The 25,247-nt window shown below is 36.4% G+C and overlaps 2 protein-coding genes and 1 long non-coding RNA gene across 10 annotated transcripts; 2 read left to right on the top strand and 1 right to left on the bottom strand.

The window, feature by feature from the left end:
• The first annotated feature begins 1,540 nt into the window (after positions 1-1,540).
• Positions 1,541-12,499, top strand: LOC131316008 (uncharacterized). 7 transcript variants are annotated; one of them, XR_009196967.1, is made up of 7 exons: positions 1,541-1,682; positions 2,569-3,000; positions 3,783-4,524; positions 5,475-5,744; positions 8,491-8,780; positions 8,985-9,079; positions 11,910-12,499. XR_009196967.1 is itself a non-coding variant. In XM_058345271.1 (4 exons), exons 2-4 carry the CDS (start codon positions 2,605-2,607, stop codon positions 5,528-5,530), a joined length of 1,194 nt encoding a protein of 397 aa, XP_058201254.1. In that variant the 5' UTR covers positions 1,541-1,682; positions 2,569-2,604; the 3' UTR covers positions 5,531-5,849. The 7 variants fall into 7 exon arrangements, 1 of the variants encoding a protein (XP_058201254.1); XR_009196968.1 differs by lacking the exon at positions 8,491-8,780 and adding an exon at positions 6,246-6,445; XR_009196966.1 differs by having other exon boundaries at positions 6,246-8,780.
• Positions 12,500-14,894: 2,395 nt separating this feature from the next.
• LOC131316012 (GTP-binding nuclear protein Ran1A-like) lies at positions 14,895-20,255 on the bottom strand. 2 transcript variants are annotated; one of them, XM_058345279.1, is made up of 9 exons: positions 20,053-20,169; positions 19,531-19,600; positions 18,750-18,806; positions 18,525-18,642; positions 17,670-17,759; positions 17,394-17,573; positions 17,222-17,299; positions 15,238-15,339; positions 14,895-15,180 (listed from the first exon to the last, which is right to left on the bottom strand). In XM_058345279.1, the coding sequence occupies exons 1-8, from the start codon at positions 20,053-20,055 to the stop codon at positions 15,270-15,272; spliced, it is 666 nt and encodes a 221-aa protein (XP_058201262.1). In that variant the 5' UTR covers positions 20,056-20,169; the 3' UTR covers positions 14,895-15,180; positions 15,238-15,269. The 2 variants fall into 2 exon arrangements, with proteins under 2 accessions (XP_058201262.1, XP_058201261.1); XM_058345278.1 differs by having other exon boundaries at positions 14,895-15,339; positions 20,053-20,255.
• A 2,705-nt stretch (positions 20,256-22,960) lies between these two features.
• Positions 22,961-23,661, top strand: LOC131316015 (uncharacterized). The gene is made up of 2 exons (XR_009196971.1): positions 22,961-23,175; positions 23,252-23,661. It is a non-coding gene; the product is annotated as an uncharacterized LOC131316015 (long non-coding RNA).
• Positions 23,662-25,247: the final 1,586 nt, after the last annotated feature.

The raw sequence follows: 25,247 nt of genomic DNA, 5'->3' as shown, positions 1-25,247 counted from the left end.
TTTCCACCATTGAAATGAACTCTCTACTCGTGCCCACAAAACCCAAAGCAGTATAGTAAGCCTCCTCCATTTCAAAATGTTCTCTTATAGACTCCGCTAGTATTCAACTTTGCATTATACCGGACTACTAGTTTAAGCCATCTTTCCCTCTATACGAAGAAACAAATTAAAGAACATGGAAATTCGCTCCATTTTAATTATGAGTGATTTTGTCTTGAAGAACCAACAAAAGTACGTACATTCATCTCTTCATCTTGCTCCAATTTACCATAATATATCGGTTCGGAGAAAATGTTAGATTGATTATAACGTTGAATAAAAGACGAGAGCACGCCAGTAATGGACCTACATACCCCTTTTTTTTTTTTTTTTTGGTAATCAAAATTTTATTAACAAAACCAAAGAATACAATATCAAAACGGCATACCATACCCCTGTTAGTTACAACTCATGCTAAGTGCCAATTCTAGACTCAACATATGACCTAAACATGTGCAAAACAACAAGGCACTAAAAGAAACTAGAATCAGAGCTTTTAGACTGGGAAAATGAGTCTATTCTACAAATTGTAGATAACTGCTGCACGTGAAAGTTTCACAAGCAAATGCTGTAGCTTAGCACCACCTCTATGATCCTAAATCCATTGCAACGCCTATGAATATCGTTCTTTGCCAAGAAGGGCTGCCGGGCCGTAGATGAGAAAGGGCAGGAAGAAGATAAGTGCTCACGCGATTCGTCGCCAGGACACGATTAGCACGATCAACAACCCCGGCCCCCAAGGCCCAAACTATGCAATCGGTTGCCAATATGCTCAAACATTGAATGATAGCCCATTGAGAGACATGGTGTTTGTATGTGATGTCAATTTCATTTTCTTGTTTAGTTCAATCAATTACGACAAGGAGTGCCATTTTTTCTTCTCCCTGCATGTGTCTATAAAGATCCATTTTACACGTATCTTGTCAAATAAGAGTTGATACTAATATTCGTCCCAATATTAGCATTCGTCCTAGGGAAATAAACACAACAATCTTATCTTCCTTCAAATTAAGTTGAGTTCTCCTTAAATTATTACCCTCCTATTTACTTATGTATTACTTATTTTACGCAATTACTTGTTTAATTTTTTGTCATAATTTTTTGGACTAATCATTTGACTCAACTAAAAAAAATTCACAAAATTATAAAATTGTAGACTGGAATTAAAAAAGTTCATATAGAAATACCAAAAGACAACTGCTTGGCATTTTTTTCATCTTCACTGAATGTATTCTGCTTGATCATAATTTTTTTTTTTTATCAGGATCGGGGTGCCGTAGTGCACCATGCGATATACGTGTATTACGGCCGATTCGACCGTCCATTTTGGCAATGGACAGCTTAGACTTTAATCCCAGCAGGCTTAGTACGTGTTTGACACGCCCCAGTAGTCGCGTGGTCATTATATCCCCTTCCAACGGCAAACCTATCTCCAACACAAATTAGGTGGTACAATGCCCGAACTGCAAAATTCCGATAATACCCTCGCTGACGTATATAATCCAATTTGATAATTTCCACCCAATTTAATTTCTCCCAAACACAAACCCTAGAATACACAAATTGCACATTCAAAGCTGAGAGATCAATAACAAGGAACACCGTCGGCCAAGATTTAGACTTTTTATCAGAAATTGGGGAAGGTAAGTAATTTTGATTGTAGAGTTTCAATTACTGGTTTTTCAGTGGTTAATTTCTTCATATTTAGTGGGGTTTCGTATTAATTTCTAAAGTTTCCAGTCTTTGCGGAAGAGTTGAGACAAATTTTCTTGTCAAAGTGATCTTCTTCTATTTTTTTTTTTTATGGAATTATTGCAATTAATGTGGGTTGCCTTTATTTTTATTATTTTTTGGCTTATTATATGCTTAGAGGGTTTACCTTTCTGGTCTAATTAAGTTTCTAAAAATAAAATAAAATATTTTTGGACTTGGATTGATCAGTTTTTTTTTTTGTTATTTTTTTCGGTTAGCATATTGATTTGGTAATCTTTCTTTTCTTGGTTAACTTTGGGGGTTTTCCTTAAGGTGGAGATGGTGTGGGGATCATCTGTGCCCTTGGTTTAATTTTTTTTTTTTTTTTTGTGTGGAAAAATAAGAGTGTTTTGGGATTTGGGTTCATCAGTTTCTTTTTGTTAAGTTGGTTAGTATGTTGGAATTTTTTTATTTTTTTTGGGAGGGGGGTTAACCTTGGGGTATTTCCTTAGGGTGGAGATGGTGTTGGGATCATCTGTCCCCTTGCTTTTGGTAATGGTTTGGACCTTGCTAAATATTTGGTCACACCCTGTTATATTTTGGTGTGTTATAGGCGTTTCAGCATAGATTTTTACGTTGGAAATGGAATTGATAATTCTGCTCCTTTATAAGGTTTTTATTATTAGTTGGTTGTATAGAGTCTGAATTGTTATCAATTATGACCTGCTCTGGGTATTGCGACACGGTGGTGATTGGTTTCATTTATTGCATCTGTTGTTTCTATTTTTGCATACTGTAGTTTTGTTGAAATGTTCTTAGGTTTTTCCCTTTTGACAGATTCCAGGTACTATGGTTTCCATAATATAAACCATCATGAAGTTCAAGAAGGGGAGTAAAGTAGAGGTTATGAGCAAAAAGGAGGTGCCGGTCTCATGGCGCTGTGGTGAAATCATATCTGGTAATGGACATACTTACAGTGTCAAGTATGATTGTTATCCAGGCTCAATTGGTGATGCTGTAGTAGAGAGGGTGTCTAGAAAGGCTATCAGGCCTTGTCCTCCTTTTGAAGGTTTTGAGAGTTTTGTGGTTGGTGATGTTGTGGAGGTTTTCGATAGCATGTCATGGAAGATTGCTAGAGTCTTGAAGGTTTTGGATAGGGATCATTATTTGGTGAGGCTACTTGGAATTCCACAGGAATTCAGAATCCACAAATCAAGCATCAGGGTCCGCCAATCTTGGCAAGACAACAAATGGGTGGTGATTGGAAAGGTACTCTTTACTTTTCTTTTTTCTGCTCATGTATACGATTTTGTTCGTGATTTATGTTTTCCTTGGTAGAGCAGTGTATTTTAATCTTACGTTAGGATCGGCTATGTTTGTTACTAATATTATCCTCTCAAGCATTTCTCTTTTAGGGCTTGTTTGATTGGCTGGAAGACGATTGGATTACAAATCCCCTAGGATGGCATATTCGGAATTTGAATGTTGCAATAGATGATATGATAGAAACCATTGATGTTGAATAAGTGTTCCCACTAAACGCGGGATATATGACACCTTGGGGGATGTGGTATTGGTTACCCCTCACTGTTACTCCAGTGAGGTTAATCTCCTCTAAGGCCCCTCGTCTTTCTCCAAATTAATGCATCTGATCTGATTAGACTAATTAGACTATATATCCAAGGAGATCAAACATCCCACATTTGGTTGGAACTTTTCCGGATAAGATTAAATATCCATCGGATGTGACATTCAACAAACGGTGGGTTTTACTATACCTTGTGGTATGTAAACCTTCACTGTTAATACAATAGGATCAGGCGTCCTATGGGATTTTATAACCGTTCACTTCTAGTCCAGTCAAACAAGTAGGGCCTAAGAGTATATATAGCATCTTGTTATGAATCCATTGGTCCGACAAATCAAATGAGGCCTTATGCTTTCTGGACTTCTATGAACTGCACTCTGGTCCCTTTCATTCTCCATTTCACATAGCTTGTATATGCCTTATGTCTTTGCAGTGTCTTATTGTATGTTGGCTGTTGCAACAGGGCTCTGGAAGATGTGATGATGTGAAATCTAACAAGCTATCAACTCCAAGTTGTTATCAGAAGACAAGGTTCCAAATGCTGAAAGGTGGAGATGATCACTTTGCTGTTCGGGAGAATGCTGGACAACAGGAATCTCATATGATCCCTACTAGAGCACTGAAGAGAGAATCTCCTTACCACTCCTCTATTCTTGATGGATGTACCGGACATGCTAGAAAATTAAGAGCAATTGAGAAAGAAGGGAGGCTTCAGAGATTTGTTCCAGCCCCATTACAAGAAAAAGTAGATGCTGTTGCCAACCCACAAGAAAATATGGGTGAAAAGTACATGCATTCTTCCTCTATGAATAAATCAAACGGACATATTGAAGTGGAGAGGGCGGATTCTGATAGTGATGAATGTTCTGTTTGTAGTTGTAGTGTTAATAGCGGGGGTCCAAATAAGTTTCCGAGTCACTTTGTTGCAGGTCGTTGTCAAGTTTCAGATTCCCTTTCTAGTGATGCAGAATCTTCTTATGGCTTGGGAAATCAGGAAAACTCTCTATATCCTCCAGAAGAGGAAGTGGCAGCAAGTATCCATAGATTAGAGTTGCATGCATATCGCTGCACTCTAGGAGTCTTGTATGCTTCTGGCCTCTTAAGTTGGGAGCAAGAAGCACTGTTGACAAATCTCCGGATTAGTCTACGCATTTCCAACGATGAACATTTGTTGGAGCTGAAGAATTTAATTTCTGCTGGAAATGGTAATCATAATAGTTGACAGTTGAAGGTTTCCTTTTCCCTTTTCATTCTAGGATCCTATTTTTTGTCTTTGATGTGGATAATCTTTGTAAGAAGCAGGATGATGTCTTCCATTTTCTAGCTCTCATCTTGGTCATCTCGTACTCTTTTGTCTAGGCAGTTGGTTGTAACTCAGACGTTATGTATAATATTAGCAGTGTTAACCGGTCTCATTGCTATTGCTATTACTATTTTGGTTTCTTACCTGACAATGTGTTACATTCTGTTACACCATTGAATACCATTTCAGTCTAAAGTTGGCGAGCCAAATACAAGGTTTCTACTGAGAAGATAAAATTATTCAGTATTTGTCTTCCATATTATACCAGTGCAAGCGTTACATATAAGTGATGCATAAACCTATTTTTGTTGGGTATCAGATGTCTCATTGATACCATTTCATTCTAGAATTCAATCTCCAAATCTGGGTTCACTTAGTATCTGAAAGGATATAAAGGTTCGAAGTCTACACTTTACCTCGTGCATATGGATTGTATGCGGCAAAGCCAGCTGTTTGTGTTTTTGCCTTTATGCGCACACACTTGGAAATCATATACCATATCAACTTTTTGTTTTTCTAGAAGAAGCTTGCTTGGGTAATATATCTGTGAAAGCACACAAAAGCTTTTGGATGGCTACATGCATCTTTTCATGGAATTTGCACATTGGATATCAGTGAAATTATTAGATTTTCAAAATACTGATGGAAATGATTTGTTTTAGTTTCCCATTTGTAAGCCCCTTTGTTCCATTCTTGTGGACTCAAAAATGGTTGCTGCAATATAATTTCTATGTGGCTTTGATGGAACAAAAAGTTTGATAAAAATTGAATAGCTTAGGTTTCCTCCATGTGAACTGCATTCATTTGTATGTTCCATAGAGGTTGTTATTGATGAACCCCCTGCATTTCCAGGGCTACAGTTGGATGCATGCATCTTTGCTTCCAAAGGCCTAATGATGATTGCATGATGCTGGGGTTGAAGCCTACCTCTTCCCCTAAACTGTGGGATAGCAGAATCCACTCCCTTCCAAATAAGCCTATTCATGCTGATTCACTTATTCCAGCGGCTATACTCGTTGAGCAATATCTGATTCTGGCCATTTTTTGGATTGTCAAGATACCTTCTGCGGAAGAAAGATAAACCAGGCATTTGGAAAAGCCACCTTATTATTGACGTGGAAGGTTTTTGTCAATCTTTTAAATTCAAATATATTGCTTTCTGCTGATATATGTTCTTACTCTGCATGTATTGTTTGTTCCACGAGTGCAGTAATTATGCTCTTCAAATTTTTATTGTTGTTCCATCCATTCTACCTAGAAAAGTTTATAGACTTGGGCATGTTAGCATTGCAGTAACTCTGGTATCTAATAAGTTCTACCTACTATTGGATTTGAACCAATGACTCCCGCCGTATGAAAGCAAGTGGTGTAGGGAATTTGTGCAAATATTGGTAAAAGTTAGGCCTGCCTCTTGTGTAGCCCCTCTTGTCACCCTTGATTAAGAGGAATACATAGTCTAATATCCTCTGAAATACATTCGATTGGGGCACTGAACTTTGTTGAAATAATGAAAGAGAGGCAGATCTGTCTCCAGTGTAATCCCTCTCATCGCCTTTGATTACGGAGCACAATTGTTATGTTCTCTTATGCCTCTCAAATTACAGCAAAGTGTGGATCATGCAGGGCTGTCATTTTAGGGAAAGTAAAGTTATACCATTCAAATAATACGCAGAATCTTTGTCCAGTGGCCACAAAGATTTGGAGTATCCTGTTTTCACTTGTTAGTATGGCTTGGATAATGCTAAGCTTGGTGAGGAAACTTCTTGCTGGTTTCCATAGAGTATGTATGGCATGGGGTAAGAGGAACTACGAAGGCGTAGAAGGTAGCTCCTTTATACATTATAGAGGTGTGTTTGGAAAGAAAGGAATTGCAGGACCTTTGATGGCAAGATCTCCATTTGTGTTTTGAAAGGACTTGTTTAGCTTTTTTGTCTGAGAGGAGACTTGCCTTTCACCTTGAACTCTTTCGTGGATGTTTTAGCAGTGGTACATTCTTGTTGATATAGTGCAATTGTTTTTTGTTTCGTTTCCTTGTATGTTCAGTGCACAAGGTTGTGCCTTCTAAGTTCTGGTACTTATTAATTTTTTGCCTTTAACTTATAAACAAAAAGTGTGGAAGTTGTATTATGATTTGTCAACAATTTGGTGGATACAATTTTAAATTTCTTGTATTTTTGTGTAAATAAATTCCATGGAGAAGAATTTTTAGGTTTCAAGGGATGAAAACTCGGACACCGACAAGGACACGGATACAGACTCGGGAGACAAGAATTTTGAAAAAATGGAGACTCAAACACTGTGCGTGTCATGGAAATAAATATTTATAGATTCTTTATGCTTATTCAGTTATCATTTACTTATTTACACAAGTACTGTATCTAGAAACAACCAAAACTAATATTATACTGTGCAATTCTTACATTTCATCTTTTAAATATAATAATATAAACGAAGGTTTTATCAGGTTGATATCTATGTTTTTGTAATCTGTACCTTACATTTTTTAAATATCGTAATTTATTTTCCAACATCAGGCTTTACGTTTGCAAATTGACCCATGTTGTTTCACCACCTGTGTTTAAGTTGAGACGTGTGTGCCCGATGTCCTCTGTTCAGGATTAGTAAGATGAATTGGATGGACCACCCGGCATGTTCCATATGTTTCCTGAGGTGTAATGTGGCCCTGGCATGTCTGCCATGGATACAACCACCAGTTAGGTCTGTCATGCTTCATAGTTAGGAAGAATGTGAAGGAGGCAGGTCTTGGTTCTTCTAGGAATAAGCATGTCCACCGCTAGGCTTGATGGGCTACAGTTGAATCAAGAACCCAACGATACCCAAGGCCTCAACTTGCTTGGGCAAGAGAGTTGACTACATCAAAGGGAGTGAATTGGTAGTATCGAGGAAGGAAAATTTGGGTAGCTGCAAAAAGGAAAGATGCAATAAGGTGTGGGGATTTGTTAGATTGCTCTTGGAGAAAACCTAGTGTTCTGCTTTCAAAGGAGATGGAGAAAACAGCATTGAGAATGGGTCTGAGGTTGAGAAAATTTCTGTTTTCCCTTGACAAATTTTGAGGATGATGCTTTTTTCGAAGAAGGTGAAACAAATGGGAAAATAAAGGCCTGGGTTGTATACTTGTATGGAAATTCGGCAAGAATGTGAGGGAGAGAGAAACAATGCAACAAAGTGTTAACATAACTTGTGAGAATGGGGCGATGAAGTTGTGAGATGTGGAGGGGGTTTATTGACCGTTGTCTGTGTACTTTGTGCTTGGATGGGACAACCTTTTTTGTGGTTAATTCTTTTCTTTTCCCTCTTTTGTGATAAATTATTTTTCTTCCTTTTTTTGGGACCTTTTCTATATAAGGGTGGTGCCCTTGGCATGTCCAATGCTTGGAAGAAAGGATGGCTCTGTGTTCATGTCATCATTTAAGGTTGTATGGAATATGCACATACATTACCTACGTGCATATATGTAAAGATATTTAGAAATGAAAACAGGGATGGTAGGGGTAGTAGCACTGATGGAAGATAAGATGGGAGAAAATAGATTAAGGTAGTTTGGACATGTGACTCTATAGTAGATCAGTCGATGCAGTAATTAGGAGGAGTGATATGGTTACAATGGATGGTAGCTCTAAGGAGAGGAGTAAGACACCAAAATTTATTTTAAGGCAGTAATTTGAAAAAGACTTAGATTCCTTGGATATCTCGGAACACGATGCCCTTGATAGAGCTTATTGGGAACGGATTCATGTAGCCTACCCTAATTGTTTGGGGCCTTAAGGCTCGGTTTGGTTTGGTATGGTTTGTGTGTGTTCATATATATTCATGTGGATAATAACCTGAACTACTTCCAAATTTGCAGTGTTCTTGCATTACTAGTCTTGTCTTTGGGAGCATGGGATTTCCATGGAGCATGTTCCTTCAAAGTGCACTGTCATCGAAGTGTTTTAAATACATAAGTAGGAAATATGAGTTTCTCTAAGTTTTCTCCTAGTATGTTTGCATCGGTGGTTATGAACAGGCAAAGTTAGAGGTCTTTTCGAGAAACAGGTGTGCGATTAAGGTACGGGACTATTGGGGAACAGGAATGTGCTTGACTAGTTATAAATTGGGAAAAATGTTAGACTTCAAGAGAGAGAAAACAAAATCTGAGTAAGCAATTGAAGAACTTTTTGCCCTTGCCAAGTATGTTCGTGTAAAGTGTTAACTGTCTTCCTCCCCTTATTTAGCTTTCGACTTTCATGCTTACCTTCTTGGTTACTACTTTGCTTTAATAAATTTTTACTATTATGTCTCATACATTGCACTGTGTAAAGTTTTCTACAAGATAATCACTGCTCTGGTGATTCTTTTCAGGATTTTATGTTCTTAAGATGAGTGTGGAGGCATTATGATTTACCAGAAAATTCCTTATTTTCCCAGGACTTTGGACTGGCAATGCTTGATCGCTAGTAAGAATCAAAGTCTCTGGCATACTCATCTGTTGTATGGTCATATTGCAGAAATTGAGTATGTGTTCTTTGTATTGTCAATCAAATGAAAATGATAATGCTAGGGGTTGCAAGAGAGGATTTACATTCCCAGGAATAGGGGATGGGGAGCAGATACTTCCCGATAAAGAGGCTTTGCTTGTGACTCAACAAAGCCTCATTTGGAATACTTAGAGCTGGTGTCGGCCCGGGTTGCTCTTTGCTGCTTTCCTGTGGAATAGTGAAGCAAATATTTCCTACGTGGGAAAAACAAACCCTGATTTTTTTCCCCTGGATGGCCTGTATGTAGCGTTTGCCAAACGATACAAACTTCCTAGGGAAGATTATTCGGTCCTCTACCTTTAAGAAGCAAGAAAGATGTGATTGATCTTGACTTGTGACCTTGCAACCACAGTTCCATTTGCTGAATAATTCTCTTCACATCGTAGAACAGTGTTGCGCTCATGCAATTTCTGTGCTTGGTCAGGGGTCTATCGTTTGGAGATAAAACCTCATGCTTTTTTTCTTTTTCTTTTTCTTTTTTTCAGTTTTACTTATTGTACTTTATGTCAAACCCTAGGCTGCATTCTTTGGCGAGTTGAAAACGACTTTCCTTTATTAGGGCTAGAAACCTGCCTTTATGCATAGGGCAAGCTTTTTGTGGGGAATACAAAACCCCACATAAAACCCTTTGGTAAGACACTAATGCACATACTTACGCGTTTGAATTGTAGGGTTTGTTTTCTCTCCTTGTGGTTCCAATCAGTGGAGCATTCCTGCTTCTCGAAGCCATATTTTTGGGGCACAAAATGTATCACACGAGCCACAAAGAAAGGGCCCTCTTCTTGTTTGTGCAGCCTCGACCTTCGTGGTTTCTTTGGGCCTTGTAGGCAAGGACGGATCCAAAAATGTAGACTAGTGGGGGCACCTTGTTAATCATAATGACGACAATTTATTTTTTTAGTCAACCACAGTAAGATCGTACGAAATTAGGACATGTATTACTAACTACAAAAGTTTATAATGCGTACTTTTAGTGAAATTAGATAAAAATGAGCACAAAATCTCAGACAAAATTTTTCAAGGTAGTTTTAAATGAACATCGACAAGTTTTAGAATGATCGAGCTAGTTCTGTTAATGACTTCATTTTAATATATTTCGTCCATACGGTTAAAAAAAAAATTCAAGAAAGAAAAGCTCCAAATAGACAAATAGCTCGTAAAGCAACAAGTATAAATGCACCTATGACGAAATTCAAGCATAAAACTAATTCTGTGTATTTTAAATATATATGCAAGTGTGTGTGTTTATATTAGCACACTTTCATAATTATGCTAATATATACAAAAATATAACAAAAATATTTAATTTCTAGTGGGGGTACGCGGGGGAGTGGGGGGCACGTGCCCACGCATGCCCCCACCTAAATCTGTCCCTACTTGTAGGTGGTATTTGGCTAAGTGGCAATGAATGACAAACCTCCTTAAAGGCTATTTGAATCTTGAGGCATCTTAATATTCCACAAGCTAACTTTTTAGCTGAGGGTGCCTATACGCTTATGTGTTGCATTAGTAGTTCAACACCTAGGCGATGTTCACTCTCCCTCCTCTGTAGTGTGCTCACATGGTAGCACCTGCTGCTACGTGCAAGCCAAGAACACCCACTATCTATATAAGGGTACTCCAGCTCTAATAGCATATTGTGTGGTCTTATGTAACACTCACCCCCAAAACCTAGTGTCGTTTTTGCTTCACAATAGTTGCCTAGGTTAAGTTAATCCAGGTGCATTTTTTGGGTCCTAAGCAGCAAATGTAAATTGGTTTTCGTATGTGGTCCCATTTTAGTAATATGGGATGTCTTTGAAAACTTTCAGTCTAAACAAAAGCAGATGCTAAGCTCCAAGTAGGTAAAATGGTTTTCGCCGGGTTGGAAGTAGAACACCGTTGAATTGACTTTATGAAATGAGTCAATTCAACGGAAAGATCCTAACGTGAAATGTGTCTTTATTAACCTAAAGATCTGGTGTTCAAAATTTTTTTAAAAAAAATCATGATTTAAGAGAGAATCAGAAATGGAAGCAATATAACAGAAAGTACAAAAATCATGATTTGGTGTTCAAAAATCATGCTTTCGTGCGTGTTAATGAAAATTATTCTGACTTCCATGATAAATGCCTGCAAAAGCACATAACAGAAAGTATGTAACTACCATGTTTAACTATGACCTTTCTTGAGTTTGATTGAACAACTCTAAGAATCATCTGTTGAGAGTAGGGGCTCAGTAGTCGGTTGGTCCTCAAGATAGGGTTTTTTTTTTTTTTTTTTGTACGTATAAAGTTGGTGGAAGCATGCGGCATCTATGGATTTTAAAGGTAGATTTATTTTCCCAGAGTACCATTATTACGACTTGAACTCTGTAGTTTCCAACTCTTTAGAGTTCAACTGGTGATGGTTGTTATGATGATGATACTATATTTGCAGATGTGCCAAATGATCCATTGGCCAATGCATATGACCGGTGGTTGCCATATCAAAGTTCGAATGAAAATTTTATGATGCATGGAATTTTGCTTGAACTCTTATTTACATCTTTAGCTCCTACTTATGCAATTCAAATGATCACCTTCTGTTGAACCTAGTGCTGGATCTTATGTTACACGGACTCTTCACCGAAAGTATTCGCGTCGACAAGACCCCCTAGATGTATCATCACTCCTGAGTTCATGCAAAATAGTATTATAGATCCATAATTTTGTGCTTTTATCTCTTTATTTCTTTTTCTTATGGTTGTTACCATAAAGTCACTTTGCAGGCTTCTACCAGATTCTGCACCTCTTCGGATTCATTTCTGGGGGCTGCTCAACCACAGATGTTTTTAAAGCCAAGGATGAGGGTGAAGAAGACTAAAGACTAAATTCTCTCATGATTTTAGAAGAAATAGAACAGAAGAAACAAATAAGATGAGCTATTGACTCGATGGTCGCCTGCAAATGTAGTGCAAGAAGAGTCGAAGACAACCACCAAGCTGCTGATTTCAAACACAAACAGATTATGACGAACGAGGGAAAACAAGGCGGAAGTCATCATCATTATCCTTGCAATTTTCCGCCAATTTGTGTCGGTGTGTATTTAAGGTTGTGTTCGGATCCTGAATTTGTCGATGCATTTATGGCGGAAAAGGCAAATATGATGAAAAAAGATAAAGTTATAATTAAGTGAGAAGCTAAATTTAACTTGTCCAAAGGAGCGGGGAATGAGAAAGTGGTGGCAAGCATAATTGTGGGATTTGAAGTTGGGCGAGACCGTGAGAGAGTAGTTATAGCAGGAAACTTTCTGTGTTATTTTCGCTGTTTCACCCAAGAGATGGATTACCTTGTGAATTTGAACTTGAACTTCTTATAGGGATTACTCTTCCTTGTACCCATATAGGCTGATACTTTCCAATAATCTGTATCGGAACCGGGACAAACCCAAACCCGGTACTTACCGGCCAATATTGTACGGGATTTAAAACCGTGGAAACCTGTATTGGAATCGGGACAAACCCAAACCCGGTACGTACCGGCGGATATTGTATGGGATTCGGCCCCGTTCCAGAACTCAAAAAACAGTCCTTATTTTTTAAGAAAACAATTTCAAACTCAAAAATTATGGGCTTATTGAAATCTAAAAATATGTAATATAGATTTTGTTTAAAAGATCGAGATCTTTTATACGATGCAAAAAAAATTGAAAAATTATTTTTTATTTACATTATTTTTGAGTTTGAAAATATGAAATAAGCTACTTAATTTTTAAGAAGGTTTCTGGAACGGAACCAGGCAAGTTTAGAGAGTAGTACGACGTTGGGCAAGTTACATTCATTAAATTTGCAGGTCATTAAGCTGTTTTCTCCGAGAGGAATTAGAAGTTATGACAGACGATAATGCAATTTTGAGAAGAACAAAGCTATGCGTCACATTTGCCCTAGAAGCTGCAGTAAAACTAAAAGGTCTTAAGCAAGCCAACACACCCGAGTGTCGGACACTTCATATACTCAAATCTGAGCTACTACCCGAACTTCCCCGTCAATTAGAGATGGCAATCGGCCCCGTCTCGAACAGGGCAGGTTTTTCACTACCTTTTCGAATATCGGATCAGGGTAAAAATCGAATATCGGATCAGGGTAAAAATACTAAAACCCGAACGGATTCGGGTAGGATTTGAGGTAATAATACCCCACCCCTAAACCCGCCTCAAAATGTATTTATTTATAAAATTATACTTTTATCATTAATAATTCAAATTTTATATTTTTACCCTAATATTGTTATCACTGTACTAAAAAAACCATTATATTCTCACCATTATGGAGTACTAAACTAACACTTTATTTATACTTATTTTCTTTTATTTTGCTTTTAGATTAGATTAGCAATTTTTTACGGAGCGAGCCGGTAAACCCATTTCCCAATAGATCCGGGAACGGGGTACCAAAAAAACACCTGATCAAGGTCAGAACAAGTAATAATTTTCGGAGAGGGGTACGAAAAAAACCTGCCGCATTGCCACTCCTACCCGTCACCAAGACCCGTTTTTTTTTCCAAACTAGGGGAACAATATTCCCCATTCGGCTAAATAAGCCAAGTGGCTTATTTTTTTGTCCTTATTCAAATTTTTTTCATATTTGTTAATTTTTCGTCAATTTTTTTGGAGATTATTGCATCATCATAACGAGAAGAATCTAAAAAGTTAAAAATTATGATCGAAATCAATTTTTTTTAAATAAAGACAAACATAAGCCAATAAACCAATTTTTTTGTCTTTATTTAAAAATTTTGATTTCAATCATAATTTTTTATTTTTTAGATTCCTCTCGTCATGATGATACAATAATTCCCAAAAAATTGACGAAAAACTAACAAATACAAAAAAAATTTAAATACGGACAAAAAAATAAACCACTTGACTTATTTAGCCGAACGGAGAAGATCAAGTCCCACTAGCGGATCTAGTTGGTTGAAAAGAAAATACAAGACTCCATATATATATATATATATATATATATATAAAACGGTTCAAGGGACACCTAAAAAAACATCTCAAATCTAAATCTCAAAATTCTCGATCAAATTTTTGTGCAGGATGTGATTTTAAGAGCATCTCCAATCCACCTCTATTTCTCCAAAATAGAGGATGGATATGACACATTGAAGGGAGATTTTGTAATTTATTCTCTTTTTTCTTCACTTTTTGTAATTTTTGGGAGAATTTTTTAGGGACCCACCGTCCTTTTTAGAGTTTGGTCCTCTAAAAGTAAATTTGGTCCTCTAAAAATGGAGGATCAAAAGTAAATTTGGAGTACAAAATTCTTCCAAAACTTTAAAAATGACGATGGGTCCCTCAAAGATTCTCTCAAAAAGTACAAAAAGTAAAGAAAAAATAGAATAAATTACAAAATCCTCCCTCAATGTATTACATCCATCTTCTATTTTGGATGGATTGGAAATGCTCCAAGAGTATCCGTGAGAAATTAGCAAAACAAATGACCTAGAAAGGCTTGATTTGAACAATTTTTATTTGAACCGTTTAATAAAAAACTGTTCGAAGCTGTTCGGATCAAACCCTTCCCAATCATTTTTTTTGCTAATTTCTCACAAGTATCCTTAAAATCACGTTCTAATCACATTGAACAACTTGGATCATCAAAATTTGATCGGAAACTATAAAGTGTTTTTTTGAGTATCTCCGGAACCGCCCCGATATATATATACTGATTATTCTAGGGTTTGCGTAATTTGCATTCAAACTGGAGAAGTAGAAGAAAGCTGCACATCCATGAAATAAATCTTACCATCCAGCTGAAATTGTTAAGCTATATAAGGAGTTGCTGATCAATGTTTTCCCAATATTGAGTGAACTATTTCACCAACGCCTAGTACGCTCCTTACAAACAAATACCACGCACACATACTAGTAGTAATAGCTCGGAAAATCCCTACATATCAATCCAAAACCCTCACTAGAACATGAAATATTAAGAAGTTACGTTGGAAAATTTGAGACGCCACATCCAATACGAAGGGAATGAGAGACGACGTTTGTGCATAACAAATTTGAGACGCCACATCCAATAAGAAGGGAATGAGAGACGACGTTTAAGCATAACATCACGCCAAGGAAGAAATCCTGTCTAATCAAATGCATCGTCATCGTCATCTGGAAGGGGCTGATTTGCAGCATCAGCCAGCTCTCGCTCGTGCCTGTCAGAAACCAACACCACCACAAAGTGCACAGTTAGGAAGCAAATGAGAGAGAGAGAGAACAAAGGCTAAGGAGAGCAACTGAAACAAATGCAGGGAGACTTGAGGAATTTTGACAGAAGACATAAAAAACAATGAGGCGGTCATTCACAACTCTCTCCGGCAAGGAAAAGATGCAGGAACCACCAGCTGCATCCCACATAACCCACCCAGGAAAAAAGGTAGGCATATATATACATGCAAACACAACATTGACATGAGCCATGAATATATATGCCTACTTACTAATGAATTTACATACAATCAACATGAGTTTTGATCAAATTTAATAAATATAGGCAAACATAAAACAAATTCAATTAAAAATTAAAACATGTTTCCTAATATAAACATCTAAGTATCATTGGCGTAACAATTCCATCCCAAAAAAATGATCAAACAATAGCATAAATGGTGCAATACGCATACACATTACGTAGGGCTACTCTCCTAGTGGCTTGGCTCGATCTTGCTCCCTTCCCTGCCTATCTTATATACTTAAAGAACATATTTAAACAGCATAAGTTGTGCTCCAAAGAATCTATATAAAACAGAGCGGTTTTCTTTAAAAAAAAATGTACAGGCATACAAACAAAATAGCAGCCACAACCGCTCGATTGTACTTACTGATAAGGTTATAACCGTCAGATCGGATGAATAATTCCTAATATATAAACGTACAATACCGTAAATATTTTCCAAACTTCCAAGTTATGTTTTGATCTGTTGCTTGCTTTAAAGCGGATTTCCTTTTAAGTTTTACATGTTTCCTTGGTATGGGAAAAGACATATCCCCTTCTTTTTTCAATTGATTTTGTTCCCTTTTTTGTTTAATTTTATATTACAACTAAGTTCCATTTAAAAAGTGGAACAAAAAAAATGAATCGACTCCATAAACAAAATCTCAAGAACTCTAAATCATTTGAGGAATCACTCTAAATTTAAATTCAAAAAACTACATCAAGATTTTTAATGAAATTAAAAGCTTAATTCTCACTATAAATTATCCTCTCTTTTCCAATTCTGTAGCCCGGCCAAATAACCTTTCGATCCAATGACTTGTGTCTTTTTGTACACATCCATTGTAAGCTTTGCATATTTTGATCTTTGTTGACTATTATTTAGTAGCTTTCATGTCATGTTTGAACTTGGATCTTATCATGAATGCAACATGGTGTTGGGTTTGAATTTGTTGGCTCGAATTTATGTGATTTGGTGCCGTACGCACGGGCTAGATGTTATTCTTCTTCTTATAAAATTGAAGATAGCGATGAAGGATCAAAAACAAAAACGTTTTGTGATAGAAAACTTTTTGTGTTCAAAACGCGTGCGGGCAATCCGCCAATCCCTAGTAACAAATATTATGGCTAAGAAAAGATTCACCAGCGTTCAGAGGATTTGAGGGTCCAAGAAGTGACACAGAAGTGTAGAAAAAGTGTCCACTGGTACAGACGTAATTCCTTTCATTAAGCTAGAAAGAAGTGCCATCTTATATAGAACTGTATGTGCTTCTAGAACAGCCCTCAGATGTTACAAAAGTCAACTCCCATGACTTTTTGTTCCACGGCACGAATAACAGTGACTGGGGCGGTACAACTTAAGTGTAAAGGTAATTTCACAGGCAACAACAAAGAAAATGTAACACCATAAGCCATGAAAAAGATCCTGGTAACAACAAGAATACTTCGACATGTAATTTACGAAAAGGACAAAGTGGGAGGGTTGATATACCGCAGAAGAGAATTCTTAAATGGAAGAGAAACCTAAATTTTCCACACATGGTTGCACACTTCCACACACACACAAACAGAGAGAGAGGGAGAGATTGTAGCAGAAAACTTACAGTTGTTGCGCAGCGATGTCAATGTTCACTTCTGGAGGAAGTAGGGCAAGAGCCTCCACAAAATGCAAGTTTGGATCCCTACAACCAGAACACATTTAGGTCCTGCATGCCCTAAAAACCAAAATAGCTAAGAGAGAACAGAAATGAATAATGTAAGGATATCTATGATCACCCAGCAAGTTTTCTGGCAAGGTACAGAAAAGGCTTCTCAAAGTTATAGTTGCTCTTTGCCGAAATCTCGTAGTATTGCAAGTTCTTTTTCCGATGGAAAGTAACTTGCTTTGCCTTCACTTGCCTATTCTTCACATCAACTTTGTTTCCACAAAGTACAACTGGAATATTCTCACACACCCTGATTATTGACACCATAAAAGCACAAAAATATTTAAATATTGTGGGAACAAATATGATAAAATCAGAAACTACGAAATTAAGTTTTAGGAATTACCGGCAAAGATCCCGGTGCCACGTTGGAACATTTTTGTATGTCAAGCGGGCGGTAACATCAAACATGATGATGGCACATTGTCCATGGATACTGCAAGTAATAGAGACTTTTAGGAGTACACAATACGAGACTGGAACCTCAATTTTCCATCTTAAAAAGAAACCTAAAAATGAATTCCCCATACCACTACAATTATAAACAAAAAAAAACACTTCTGTGTCACATAAATAAAAGACCTTTTGACAAAAATCACTAAAGCAATGAGTAGTGAGCAGGAAAGCTACAGCTACTCTAGGACAAACAGCAGGGAATTAGATGCTGGAGTGTCTACAAATATTCCAGAAGTCAATAGTTGAACTTGGAAAGCATAATAGTCAAAACAGAACCAAGCATAATAGTCCTATTTTAATAACTTTATGTGCTTCCTATATTTAAGCCAACAACCTATTAGTGCCATAGACTCGTAGATAAATATTCATGAATTTGTTTCAGCAACGTGATCAGCGGGCAGACTGACAGAGTGTGCTGTGTCAGAGACACTCAAGGGACTTGACTTCAGCCAGTCACCATATTCCTCATAATATGATTGCACAAGTTACACACGATCAATTTCATTACCTCATTCAACCATGGCATTCAAAACACAAGTTACAACCTTATTCGACAATCATGCCCTAAATTAAGGATGCGACTTGATTCATTAAGCAAGTAATATAGAAGACAAAAAAATATATGGAAGAAAACAATCACAATAAACACAACGGGATAAAGAAACATAAGGAATTCCCTCAACCTAACAAGAGAAAAAAAAAACATCAGCTCAGTAGCACAAACAATAAAAATAGATTTACTCACTAGTAGCCGTCCCTAAGACCACCAAATTTCTCCTGCCCAGCAGTGTCCCAGCAGTAAAATCGAATTTTTCCACAGTTAGTGGAGAAATCCAGGGGATGAACTTCCACACCAATGGTTGCTATTCAAGGTTAGAAGATGGAAGTCAGTCCCATACACAAGAAAGTAGAGAACACAAGACATGTCAAATTCCCACTGGAAACAGGAGATCCATCTGAAAAGACTTACGTTCGTATTTCTTCTCAAATTCACCAGTAAGATGTCTCTTCACAAATGTTGTTTTCCCTATACAACACAAACTCATTGATTTCAGCCCAAGATCATTTCACTAGAACTACCGACAGAAAAAAAAAAAAAAAAAAACTCTAAATGAAACTGCAGGACCAGACTTTTAATTCTTATACCCTTTACTTCAACAAAAAAAGTCAAACCCAGTAATAAGGAATAACAACTACAAAACAAGACTATCAAACCCTAGGAAAGCATAAGAAAAACGATTTATTCAAGAATAAATATATGCTTGATGAACCCAAATCATGGAAGGAATGAGCATGGAATTTGTATGGTATAACTAGAATTAGGCTCCGTTTGGAAAGGTAACCCATACGACTTCAACCACCAAATGAGAACAGCAAAAATATTGCATCGCTAGTTTTTTCAAAAGGATTTCAACACGGTTAGATTGGGAGCTTTATTGGGTGGATTTGAAATAACAATATGGGAGCATCTTTAAATACTTTACCTTATACTTCGTTGAAGTTGTACATAAAATCCCTTCATTACAAATCTAATTAAATCCCAATAGAGCCTTAATATATCATACAGTATAATCTCTGCCTACCAAAATCAAAATTTATCAAAAAGAACTCTCAAAGGAAGTTGAATACCTATTTATTCATTTTTACACCTTATAAGTCCCTATCAATCAACTAAGTTAACCCTTGAGCAATTACATATACTATAGAAACTAAAAGAAAAACATTAAAAAAACAAACTTAGAAAACTTTACCAGTTCCACCATCGCCTACAATCACGAGCTTGAAACTCGGATAGTCAACGGTTTGCTGATTTTGCAAAGCCTGCGACAGATACATCCACCAATTAGTATAACATAATACGAAAACGCATATATATATCTACTATCTAAGGCCCCATATCTCTAAAACTTTTGGTCTAGTACCTTTTCCGACATAGTTTTGTTTTTCGTAATTTCTAGTCTATCTTTTCGCCGCAATCTTTGAGTTTAATTCTTCGTCTCAACAAGAGAAGTCCGGTGTAAAAGACAGATCGAAGTTGGGGGGGAAAAAAAAAAAAAACTACCGACAGAAAAAAAATACCATTTGGTAGTTTGGTAGTTTTCGTCTTGGATCGTTTTTTTTTTTTTTTTAATTACTTTTTTAGACCTAATAATTCAAAGAAAATTAACGTGAATCGAACAAAAGTTCAGAACAGACGAACAACAAAAGAAAATTAACGTGAGAGCAAAAGAATCGCAAGACAATGAGATCGAGAAACAAATTGGAAAACAAACCATTGATGATACGGAACAGAGAGCGGCTGGCCCTGCGAGTCCAAGTTGAGGGAGAGAGAGAGAGAGAGAGAGAGAGTGTGGGAGAAGGGTATGTATAGGGGGGGGGGAAAGTGATGAGAGGGTTTTGAGCAACTACTGCTTCCGGTAGCTTTAAGGTGACGCGAGAATCTTGGCCGTCGGATGAAAGGGATGGGCTGATGAGTGGACGGATCACGGGCCGTTCACTTGTTTGGAAATGAGAAGCATAAGCTTTAAGCTGACGCCACTTTTTTGTTTTGTTTGATTCTGGCACTCTTTTTTACTAACTCTACTGTCCTTTTTGTTTTTAGTGTGTGAAGTTACCTTTACACCCTTCCGGTTTTCAATATTTTCCTTTTCTTGTTATCAGAATGAAGTGGTTTTTGCACACAAAGTTGAAGGATATTTTGATAATTTCACACAATAAAACAAAAGAGGAGTGTGATTAGTAAAAAAGTGAGTGCAAAAATGAATTTTGGGGGTGGTCTTGGATTCGGTATATGTGATAATGTGGATTTTGGAATTTGAATTTTGAATCTGTGGGGTTGGGTATCGGGCCTAGTAGGCTACCAGGTTGGGCCTGGATGTTTTGGAATTTGGGCTTTCAATAGACCCTAGGATGGACCGGCCTGGCCAGTGTCGCGTTTTGTAGGGTTGATTATTTAAGGGAAAATGACGGTCAATCACGTGTTTTGATAATTAATATCCGACAAGGACATTTTCAGCATTAGCAAATGTTCTTAGTTTGTCCTTGGCGGGTATTAATTATCAAAACACGTCCTGGGCCGTCATTTTCCCATTATTTAACTTTCAAGTGTGTCTTGGAAACATAATGACCATTTGCATTCTTGTAAACTTATGAGTCTTAAACTTATTTTGATATTGCTTTCCAAAAAAAAACTTATTTTGATATTTTTTTTACTTTTGTAAATTTTTATTTAGCTTTTCTTCGTAATTTTTGGGATTAATCGTTCGTCTCGACAAGACGAATCGGAAAAGTATAAAAATATGGACAAATGTTGAAAAAATTCAAATAAGACGACACTTTAGATAAATAAGACAGTTGTTTGATACGTTTTAGTTTTTTGTGAATTTTTTTTTTGCTTTCCGTCATAATTTTGTACTTTTTAGACTCTTCTCGTCGAGACAGATGAGATGATTATTAATCCAAAAAAATATGACGCGCATATAACAAAAATTCAAAAAAAAACGAACAATACACACAAAACGAAGAAGAAAAATAAGTTCACAAGAATGGATATGTACTCCATATGCTTTAAGCATGGATTATTTCTTATTTATATGGAGCTTAAATTGGAGAATTTTTTGGGTGCTGAGTGGGTACAACATGACATCACCAGTCGGCGATCCTAACCGTCCAAAAGTATTTTAAACGGTCTGAATTTTGAAGGACCGTTCAAAACACGTTTAGACAACGAATCACCAAGGGGTACCACGTGTGTAGTATTAACACGGCACCCAAAGACTTCTCCTTGAATTGGCTTCATTGAAACGAGCACGATGGAATTCGAGTAGCCTCATAGTTTTAGGTGTATATACATATTAGCCGAGTTTGAATCAAACTTCAAAAGGGGGGAAAAAGTTCAACAATGTATTTGAATTTGACTAAATTCACGCAGTATGTGATCCCAAAGTCTCAACGCTTTTGATGTATAGAGCTTTTGTTAAAAACCGAATTTTGATTTGCTAATGTTAAATGTTGTGTTCTCTATACTTCTCAAAAAGAATTTTTTTTAAAATTTTCTCTACTTTCAATATTTTTCTCTCTATCTCTCTTCACTTATTACTCCTATTATTTTTCAAAAAGCAAAGAGAACAAAGCATAAACCTAAATGGGCTCATGTTTAATGGGTCTCATTTACTTACTTTTTGATTACTTTTTGTCTACTTCTTTGACTTAATCTAAACGAACTTTTTTTTATATATAATTTGACAAATCTAACCCAAAACTTCGTTATCAATTACTCCTACAAAATTGCCACCAAAACAATTGGCGGGCAATTTCCCACCAACATGTCCTTTCTTTTTCACATACATACAAAATTCACTTTCTTCTCACTTTTTGCCTACTTTACCTTTTCATCTCCTGAAAACTTCACAAGAACAACTCCATGAGGAAAAGGAAAATTGGGGGTTTACCAGGTGAGTTTTCTCTTATTTCGGTTTTATATAGTGTTCCAAATTCCACAAATTTTGTATTCTAAACTATTTTCTCTATGCAGATTTTTCTATTCCATTGGCTTAAATTTGGAGGCATCTTAAGTGTGATAGATAAGTCTTCTTTCTTTAATTCTTACTATTATGGGTTCACTGTTTGCTCCAATACAAATTCTTTTTTTACTTAAAATGCGTATCTCTTAAGTGTGATAGGTAAGTTCGACTTAGTTTTTTTATTTTATTTTATTTTATAGAAACGGAATGAAATGAAACTAAAAGAGGCACAAAATTACAGTTGGGAATTTCAATCACGGATTTTTTTCCAAACAAACTCACCTCCCATTTGTAATACAAAAAATGTTATTAGGTTTTAATTTTTGATTTTGTTATTTACCCTTTTAAATCGATGTTTTTTTGTGTGGCATTATGTTGTAATTGTAGGACAATGGATGAACCATTATTTGATATTGACTTAAATCAGCTTCCAAATGATGGAAAAAGGGTGATCGAATTGAACAAAATGCATCAGAGTTGAATGATTACCCAAAAGAAATTGATCCTTTCATTGGTTAATGTTTTCTTAGTGAAAAAGAAGCTTTCGTTTGCTATAAGAAATATGCGTGTAGGACTGGATTTTTCATTTAAAAATATCGCACTAACAAGAGAAAGGGAGAAGTAAAAAGGCGTGATCACCTAGACTCGTCCGAAGCGTTTGAGCATCAATGGCCTCAAGTGGTTGCGAAGTATCATTTGGATAGCAACAAACATGTCGTCGGATTGTATGAAATTAAGTATTTTTGGGTGCTGGCTTACCTTCGTAATTATTTATTTGGAGGAATGACAACCACAGGGAGATCAGAGAGTATAAATGCGTACGTAAAACGATTCATTAGCTCCCACAAAAATTTGGAAAATTTTGTTAGGCAGGTTAGTAACATTTACTTCTTGAAATTCTTTATAATTCTCGTGATACTTTCATTAATAAATATGAGTTGTTGTTTAGGTTGATATTGCAATTGAAAACATTCAACAACGACAATTGCATAACACAATGCTGCAAAAGTATAGGGGTTCCACTCTAAGAACAATGTCGCCGTTGAAAAAGCAAGCTTGTGGTGTTCTTACACCGTTTTGTTTTGAGAAGTTTTCAAGAGGAATTTGGTAGAGCAACTTTATATTCATTAGTTCATGAGCACGGGTGTGAATTTGGAGTCAAACATCACTATAGTACAAAGAGCAAAACTCACATTGTGTTTTGGGATGGTGAGACTACTACATGTAGTTGCAAGCATTTTGAATATTGGGGAATTCTTTGTCGTCACATACTAAGTGTATTTCTTCATAAGGACTGCTATAAAATTCCATCTATCTATTTGCCTTTGCGTTGGTGTCATGACATACTTCAAAGTGAGGCTGGAACACCAAGGTTGGACATAGAAATTTTGGTGGATAAACCAATCAGCGATGTCCAATGTCCTCTGATTTCGATAACCAAAGGGCGTCAGAAGACAAAGCGATTGAAAGGTGGAAAAGAAACAAAAAAGGTAACTAAGAGTTGTGGATAGTGCAAGAAGGTTGGCCATAACATCACCACATGCCCGTAGAAGGAAAATATTGAATATGTCACAGAAGAAGAAAAAGAAGATATCCTGGCCTTAAGTGATATTGGCTTGAATCCGGTGTTTTGTTTGAAGTACTAGGTAACAATATATTCTCTTCTTCTTTTTTACTAATTACGATTGAGGTTATATTGGTAAGATGAATGTGCTTATTATCTTGCCTTCCTATTTGTTACAGTGGTACATTAAGAAGCTGGTGGAGTACTTTTGCCTTTTGCTACATGAGTTCTTGGACTTCATTTAGGTCGCATTTTTTTTGGAACTATTTGACTATATGAGATCTCTGGAATGTACTCAAGAAGGTGGACATTGATTTTGAATATGTAAATGGCCACTTATTTGGTAGTAATATGTGAGATGGAACTCATTTTGTACATGTTTACCTAAAATTTAAGTTTGAATTTGACTGGTGATTTTGGCTAAGTGGAAGACTTGATTGAGCAAGAAAGGTATATATTTTTGAACTGTGCTACTGGTATAGACAAAAAATCTGTACCAGTGGGTACAAACCCCTTTTTGGGTCTCAAAAAAATGATCGGAGTCGCTCATTTTATTTAATTCAAGAGCAAAGTTTGAATGTTTCGTAAATACTCTTACCGATACCGGAATAATTTTATTTTTTGTAGGGACCATAAGCAAAGTATTTTAAACAAAATGAGCGACTCCAATCATTTTTTTGAAACTCAAAATGGGTCCAAAAAGGGGTTTGTACCTACTGGTACAGATTTTTTGTTTGTACCAGTAGACTTTCTGTATATTTTTTTGTTCAACCTATAATAGTGTTGCACTTTTTTTTTTTTGGCTAAGTGGAAGACTTGATTGACCATGTACAGATCGGCATACGAAATTTACTTTCAGATCTCGTACAAATGATCCTGACCATTTATTAATTTAAAATATTTTTGCAGATGGTCTTATGAAAAATTGGCTCAATCGAACCAAGTGCTTAATCCAATATAATAATTTCTTATTCTATAAATAAAGGAGTTAATGTTTTGACATAGCAAATGCGTTGGTTTTTTTAATCCAACAAATGCGTTCTTCAGTAAGAGCCCGTTCCAGAACACCTGCTTAAAAAATAAGTATTTATTTCACATTATCAAACTAAAAAATAATGTAAATGAAAAATAATTTTTTGATTTTTTTGCACCGTATTAAAGATCTCATTTTCAAACAAGATCCATATTGCATATTTTTAGATTTCAATAAACTCATCATTTTTTAGCATGAAATTATTTTCTTAAACAATAAGTACTTATTTCACATTTCGGAACGGGGCCTAAGTAGTGGCAATTGGTGTAGGGTAAAATTGTCATTGACATCTAAAGAAAACAAAAGAGTGTGTGTTGATTAACTTTTGAACAAAAAGTAAAAAGTTTT

This window comes from Rhododendron vialii, chromosome 2a, assembly GCF_030253575.1.
Source record: "Rhododendron vialii isolate Sample 1 chromosome 2a, ASM3025357v1".
Classification (NCBI taxonomy): domain Eukaryota; kingdom Viridiplantae; phylum Streptophyta; class Magnoliopsida; order Ericales; family Ericaceae; genus Rhododendron; species Rhododendron vialii.
The sequence above is the reverse complement of the archived record's forward strand: the minus strand, read 5'-3'. Positions and strand labels throughout refer to the sequence as shown.

Coding starts and splice junctions, on each gene's coding strand:
- LOC131316008 (XM_058345271.1), top strand. CDS start 2,605: ATGAAGTTCAAGAAGGGGAGTAAAGTAGAGGTTATGAGCAAAAAGGAG. Junction 3,001..3,782: donor AATGGGTGGTGATTGGAAAG/GTACTCTTTACT, acceptor CTGTTGCAACAG/GGCTCTGGAAGATGTGATGA. Junction 4,525..5,474: donor TTTAATTTCTGCTGGAAATG/GTAATCATAATA, acceptor CTGCATTTCCAG/GGCTACAGTTGGATGCATGC.
- LOC131316012 (XM_058345278.1), bottom strand. Junction 18,807..19,530: donor TGTAGGCGATGGTGGAACTG/GTAAAGTTTTCT, acceptor TGTGTTGTATAG/GGAAAACAACATTTGTGAAG. Junction 17,760..18,524: donor GGTCTTAGGGACGGCTACTA/GTGAGTAAATCT, acceptor TATTACTTGCAG/TATCCATGGACAATGTGCCA.